Source organism: Physella acuta, unplaced genomic scaffold, assembly GCF_028476545.2.
Source record: "Physella acuta isolate Inbredline_101_S28 unplaced genomic scaffold, ASM2847654v3 ptg001720l, whole genome shotgun sequence".
Classification (NCBI taxonomy): Eukaryota; Metazoa; Mollusca; class Gastropoda; family Physidae; genus Physella; species Physella acuta.
In genome coordinates, this window is record NW_026733232.1 from 181,839 (window position 1) to 189,381 (window position 7,543).

At 40.2% G+C, this 7,543-nt stretch overlaps 1 protein-coding gene across 1 annotated transcript; it reads left to right on the plus strand.

Annotated features, from left to right (window-relative positions):
• Positions 1-4,596: 4,596 nt before the first annotated feature.
• LOC131930116 (agrin-like) lies at positions 4,597-7,303 on the plus strand (the record flags this gene model as incomplete). The annotated part of the gene is made up of 2 exons (XM_059286491.1): positions 4,597-4,796; positions 6,568-7,303. A coding segment is annotated over exon 2 (616 nt), but the record flags the coding sequence as incomplete, so codon positions are not given.
• Positions 7,304-7,543: the final 240 nt, after the last annotated feature.

A 7,543-nucleotide genomic window follows, 5' to 3' on the forward strand; every position in this document is an offset into this window, starting at 1 on the left:
TCCAGCATCTCGTATATAGGCTTGTTTTTTTTCAACTGTGATAACCCATCTTGCCAACTTCGAGTAACTTCATCAAGTTTTTCTAACTCTGACTTCCTTCTTTTTACCTGGCGATTACTGGGGATTCCAAGAGATTGTCTGTCTTACAATAGTGGTTTCAACATCCAATGTTCTATGCAGGAAGTCGTTTTAAACAGAATCGATGCCATAGTTTGATCATGATGGCGTTTGACCAGCGGATTTGAAGAAATCCTCAGATCCTTGTGTCAGAAATTTACTAGCATTGTCTATTTATCTGCTACTGTGGAACTCCAGATCTATGGTCCAATAAAATAATTCCGGTTACAACTTCTTAGATAGGAAGGCGTGGTCAGGTAGCAGAGCATACGTATGCTAACCCGAAAGGCTCGAGTTCGAATCCCATATTCGTGTATATATAGAGCGCTGAGTTCACCAAGCTATGATGAGTACCTGACTCACGTTAGGGAAGGTAAAGGCGGCTGGGCCACGCACTAATCACAATATCCTTACGCCACCAAAGTCACTGAAAATGATGACCTCTCCACTTCCCTTCCTATAGACCGTTATTTTCGAAAGAGTACTTTACTTTCTTGACCCGCATTCAATAGATCAATAGGTAATCTAGATGGATCTGATCTACTTATGTTAGTCGTGTAAATGGTTTTTCCGGCTATTTTCTAAACTCACTGAAAGAAAGAAATAAACTTAAATCAACTTATTGTAAAGTCAACCCATTTTTTAAAATTAAGATCTTATATAAAAAATAAAAATTTACCTAAGTTTTCAGTGAAAATGCATGCACTTAAACATACACACATACATTTACTCCGATAAACATTTATATACTTAGAAACACCCTTATACAAACATACGCAAACACACACACACACACACACTCACATCTTTGCTTCTCTATCCCCGCGCAGCAGGACTTTATCTTAGTTAACGACCAAGGGCATTAATTTGACAGTAAATTTTTGACTTTCAAAATATCGATTATCTTTCTTAATTTTTTTTTTAACCTTCCTTACGCCATAACTTCAGAACCCGTAAAGAGTGGGTAAAGTGCGTGAGTTTGAGTGTGTTTGTTTGTGTCTGTGTATGTGTGTGTAGATGGGATTTGTGTGAAGTTGGGGTGGGGGGTGGGGGTGGGGGGGGGGTGATCTAGGAGCAGAGAATCCATGTATGTTATAATGTAGGTGAGGCTACTCTGTTTATCCCAAACCAGTGAATTAGTTAACTGATAAATCATTAAAACCAAGCAGGCTCATCTTTATGATTAATATATCGTACGACCCGGATTCTAATTACATACAAAGTTCACCTTCCATTAGGTAAATTTAACACGTGATCCCCCATAGTAATAATCAGTTATGTAATGTTTACAATAAACAGTAGCTATAAAAACACGAGCGTCCGTATCCGAACAGGCTATTCTTTTAGCTATGATGCTGTGTCATGCTTTGTCGCAGCAAGAACATACGATGGAGATGGTGCGTTCAAGTTCTGAAAAGGAGATTTAATAATTTGGTCAAAATTTTAATTAATTCATAAAAAATTAATCAGGCGACAAATTAAGTCAAATTTAATGTCACGATGCATTCTCTTAATGTCTTGACCCACGTACCAATTACGAACCGTATCTGTCATTTAGAAGTGCCTGCTATTTCGCTCGGCCATTTCGATCTAGACAGACAGACTGACGACAGAGGAAGTGAGTTAAATAAAAGCTTGTAAAAAAATAGAACATTTTATTACCGTGGGGGAAAAAATTATAACTGCTACATAACAAAAATAATAATTATAATGATATATATAAACATGAGCTTTAATTTAACACTAACCTATTTTAAATATTATTACGTTATATGATAGTTCTCTGACCTCGTTGACCTAGAATTGGCTATGCCATAAGCTAGCAACCCATACTTTGCAATTTTATGACATGTTTTTTCGGTCTTATGGTTATTCAGCAGTTTGGCTTTTGGCCTTTTGAATTTGGCCTTTTGTTCATAACACAGTGTACATCATACAACACCCTAATGGAAAAATGTTTTCATGACGAGCAGATAATTGGCACGATATTGACGCTGTTTTGTTATCTTGTTATTTATAAACAATATCGTAGACGTTACCTACTGTACAGGACAACTTACATGCAAACGGTCAAGTTGACAGTAACGGTAACGGTAACGGTAACGGTAACGGTAACGGTAACGGTAACGGCAACGGCAACGGCAACGGCAACGGCAACGGCAACGGCAACGGCAACAGCAACAGCAACAGCAACAGCAACAGCAACAGCAACAGCAACAGCAACAGCAACAGCAACAGCAACAGCAACAGCAACAGTAACAGTAACAGTAACAGTAACAGTAACAGTAACAGTAACAGTAACAAGTACACAAATGTTACTCTACTATGTGGTTAAGGGTTTGATCATGTCTGCTGAGCTCTTGTTATGAGCAGTGTTTCTTTCTGACATTTTTCTTCGTGGAGGGGGTACACATGACATTTTCGGGGGGTGGGGGTGGATACTGGCAAAGTATATATTTTCTATATAAATTCTATTTTGTTCGACAGAAGGGGAGGGGCCGGTAGAATTTTTTCGCCCCCCTCCCTCACCCCGAAGAGATGCCTGGAAGAAACTCCCCTTTGGGGGGGGGGGAGGTTTTTTTGGAAGGAGACAAATAGGTTAGAGGGGGCATCTAGCGTGATTAACCATGTTTTATAATGACAACCCACCTCCCACTCACAAGACAACCTCCTCCACACACCCATATGACAACCCCATCTTCCCCCACATGACAACCTCCTCCGAACACCCATATGACAACGCCACAACCCACATGACAACCTCCTCCGAACACCCATATGACAACCCCATCTTCCCCCACAAGACAACCTCCTCCACACACCCATATGACAACCCCATCTTCCCCCACATGACAACCTCCTCCGAGTAACCTTGTGACAACTCCACAACCCACATGACAACCTCCTCCACACATACATATGACAACCCCACCCCCCACCCTTTCCCTCTCACCATTAAAATGTATTGGGTTATTGACATGGGAGAGCACTATGCAATGAATGTCTCAGTCACCACTCAACCGACAGAGTTGTCAACCTTGCATGCATGTCATTCTAATTCCCCCCCCCCCCCCCCTCCATTGCTTTTTAACCCAGCTCATTAGTTTTTAACGACGTCTAGTTCGGAATTAAAATACTTTACTTGTGTGTAGCGAGTGTAGACATACATGGTTGGTTCAGTGTAGAGTTAGGGCTAGCGTTAGTCTCAATTATTGGTTTTAATTTAATTGATAAATTGTGACATTGTTATAAGAAAAAAAAAGTGTGTGTGGGGGGGGGGGGGTGGTACAGGCTTTTAATCACACAGTAGGGAAATGTGAAAATCTAAAAACACATAATTTAAAAAAAAAAATTCAGGTTTATTTGTTTCAAAATGACTGCGTGTAAAGTTTACAGCCCCTGCGTGGCCGCTGGACCGCGCAGCTGAAAGTTAAAGAAAACATTGAGGTATGTCGTATCATTATGTCAAGTTTGGACGTACATGCTTTATCGTGGGGGTCAGAGCAATGTGTAGGGTTCAGGCTAGGTTGGGCTATGTCGTCTATTTCACTGGGGTATTGCTGCTAATGCTATTCAAGTGGTGTGAAATTATTCAAACTCTTTTTTTTAGATCGACTGCTCTGTAAACACGATCAGAAAAACTCAACTTGAAAAAAAAAAACAGGAGAAAAAAAAAAGTTGACAAGGGAGATAATCTAAGTCACGATTTAAAAAAAGCCGAAAAATTGTAAAAACTCATTTTGTCTGGGTTTTTTGTGTGTTCATTTATGGTTGTTACCAGAGTTTCTTTCATGTACCTTTTCGTGGAGGGGCGAAAAGAACGTCTACCGCTTCCCCCTAACGAAATAGAATTTATATTGACAATATATGCTTTTACCAGTGTCCGCCCCCCCCCCCCCTCCCCGAAAAATTTAGTCCGCCCACCCCCCTTCCCCACCCCCTCCCCACCCGAAAATTTCAATCTAAATATAAAGTTCCACAGCGTTTAATTAAAATAAAAATCAGCAAAGATCCCTTTTTTATTAATACAGATTAAAGATCACTTTTTTTTAAACCGGTACACACTACAAGTACACCTCCATATCACCAACCTGTATTCGCTTATTGACATTATACGGGGCGATTAACACGGCGCGCATTTATAAACTCTCCCGATAAGAGAAAAAAAAATCGCCACCTCTCAACCTACTAGGTTCACTCCCCTTATAGTTTCGCCTAGCCGCGTCTCAATGAACGAAAGACCCACCATCGGTTATTCCCCGTCGCATACCTGCGACGTCATTTACCCGTCACCAATGCTCTCCCCTTCTCATCGTTTAAAAAAAAAATTAAAAAAATTCACACACTCGCGGATTATTCGGGACAGAAATTTTTTCTCTCCCCTTCTCCCCGCTCCACCGCTTCTCTCCCTTGGTTCGCGGTGTCGAAGATTTAAGGCCCCTTTTTTTCCTGCTATATTTGTCCGTACTGTCTGTTGAAATTTTTTTTTAACTACATTACGAGCGTGGATTGTTTCAAGCTCTACATGTAGGCCCTAAGTCGGCCCACGGTGGAAGCTAAGTCAGACCGTCTGGATATTTTATACTACACTGTTTCCGCTTGTTCTTCTGGATTATATGTTTTACTCATTTCGGATTCTTTGGACGTTCATTTCTTGCTGGATTCATACTTAGTAGTTTGTACGTTAATTACTCGAACATTACAACGGATTATTGATTTAATTAATTAATTAAAATATGTGCTTAATTGCTAGTTTTTATGATTGATTAGGCTTTAAAGTTCAAGGCCCTTTTTAGCTGTAGTCGTTCTATTATATTTTTAAGAAAAATAGAATATATAATTATTAGGCCCAAACTTTAATTAAAAAACGTCTAAAATAAATTAATAGAATAGAAACCCACTAGATCAAGTTAATATTAATTAATAATATTATTGTTATTTCTTGTAGTTTTTAAACTGCGAAACGTTGTAAGAATAAGGGTTAGAGAATATTTTTCATGACAACTGGTAGTCTCTAGGTTAGGTTAAGAGTATGCTATAATGTACGGACAATCTGATACTTGATGACTAACCTTTTCAGTGTTTAGAGTATCGATGTGTTAATCCTAAACCTCTAACGCTATCTCTAAACATAGCTCTAGTCGTGTTACTAGCCCTATCTATATTCCAAACCCTAACACTTTATTTACCTGTAATACGTGTAATTACCGTGTAACCGTGTGGATACTACAGGTAAATTACACAGGTTTGCGTCACGGATTAGTTTAGAGTTTAGAGTAAAGGTTAACGGCTTAGAGTGAGTTACAGTTAGAGTGGAGTAGACATTGGATGTCGGGTAAGGGAAAGTGTAAGGGGTTAGGGTTAGTGATGTAAAGTTAGGGTCAGGTGTAAGGGTTAGGGTTAGTGCTTTAAAGTTAAGGTCAGGTGTTGTCGTTGATGTTTGAAGTGTGATGTGTATTTAGTGCTAGGATTAGTATTATGGGGTTAGTGCTGAGAGGTTAGTGCTAAGAAGCTAGTGCTAGGAGTTAATTTTAGGGGTAGTGATAGGGGTTAGTGGTAGGGGTTAGTGGTAGTGGTTAGTTATAGGATATAGTGGTAGGGGTTAGTGGTATGATTTAGTGGTATGGGTTAGTGGTATGGGTTAGTGGTAGGGATTAGTGGGTTATTGGTAGGGGTTATTGGTAGGGGTTATTGGTAGGGGTTAGTGGTAGGGGTTAGTGGTAGGGGTTAGTAGGTTAGTGGTAGGGGTTAGTGGTATGGGCTAGTGGTAGGGGTTAATGGTAGAGGTCAGTGGTAAGGATAGTGGTATGATATAGTGGTGAGGGTTAGAGGTAGGGGTTAGTGGTAGAAGTTTGTGCTAGGGATTAGTACTAGGAGTCAGTGGTAAGGGTTAGGGTTAGTGAAATGATCATTAAAAATCACTTTCGTCAGTTGAAATCGTTACGTGTTAGACCTCGTTAGTATTTCTATATCGTAAGTTGTCATTTAGTCCATAGTCTGCAGTCTATTATTAGGCTGTCGGTTATTCAAGCTTTAACTTGTAGTCCTTGGTCTATCAGTCTATCGGTACTCCATCTTTAGTCCATCTTATTAACAGATTAAATTAAAACAGTTCCTTCTGTTTCAATGGACATTAGTATCAATTTTACTAGGAAAACTCTGTTTTGACTACCCTATTTTCTAAGGATTAACTGTATGTCATTAACATTTTAAAGTTTCTCTAAAAAACTGTATAATTTTTCAATATTCCTAATCACCTACGGAATTTATTTTAATTGAGTCTATGTTCCTTCATTAGTATTAGTATAGATTAGTTCGTTAGTTCAGGTAAGAAGCGACGAGGATTGAGATATACACTAGTACATACAACCGTATCGTTCATCGCCGTAAGAATCTCGTTGTTTTAATTGATTAATGTAATCAGCTGTTAATTAACTCATTATACACTAGGCGTAATCCAGTTTAAATAGTTGTATACAATTTGTGAATGTGTTAACGCTTTTGGATACACCCATTCAAGAAAAAAAGAAAATAAACATCGAGCTTTAAGAAAAGGTGAAGGTCGCTGCAATGGCGACATTGTATCCTGAACCAACTTCATCGGAGTATCTTCAAGCAGACGAACCCAACCCACCCCTCACCAACTCATATTTTTCGCACACCCCATCAACAATGACCCAACGCAGTTTCGGATCTTCCCGTTCAGCTTTCACGATAGCACTTCCTTGCGCGCCGAAACGCGGTGCGGTTCTAGCTTTAGCATTCCTTCTCTGCTTTCACCTCGCTCTCGGCAACGTCGGGAAAATGTGCAAAGATTTGAACCTGGAGCAAGCCACGGCTATGGCGTCCGTCGTCGTATCCGGCACGGTGAAAAAAGTCATGTATGACCACGATAACTCACTCAACGAGACCCGGATGTTCGCCGGACAGATCGAGATTAAGCGAGTCTTCAAAGGGGAGGATGAGGTGGACAGGGTAGCGAAGGACGTTCGGGGGACGTTCCGGGTGTACAAGAATGTGGTGGTGGAGGGGTTTGGGGACCCGAAGATCTGCCAGAATCTGGTCAAGGAGAGGGAGACGAAGATCTTCATGCTGAACCTGAGCGACGACGGTCAGCTGAAGTTGAATTCCTCGATAATCCCGCTGACTTTGAACTTTTTGGATTATGTGGATGCGGTCGTACACGGTAGGAATTTTTTTGTTTTTGGCTTTTTTTTTTATTTCAGCTGAGTTGTCTAGACAGTGTTGACTATTGCGGCTCTGGACAAATTGTAAACTGGACCTACTATAGACTTGACCAATGGTAGACTAGACCAATTGTAGGCTGGACAAATATTATACTGGACCAACGATATACTAGACCGTTAGTAGATTAGACCTATGATTGAATAAACCAGACCAATGCTAGACAAGACTAATGGTGCAC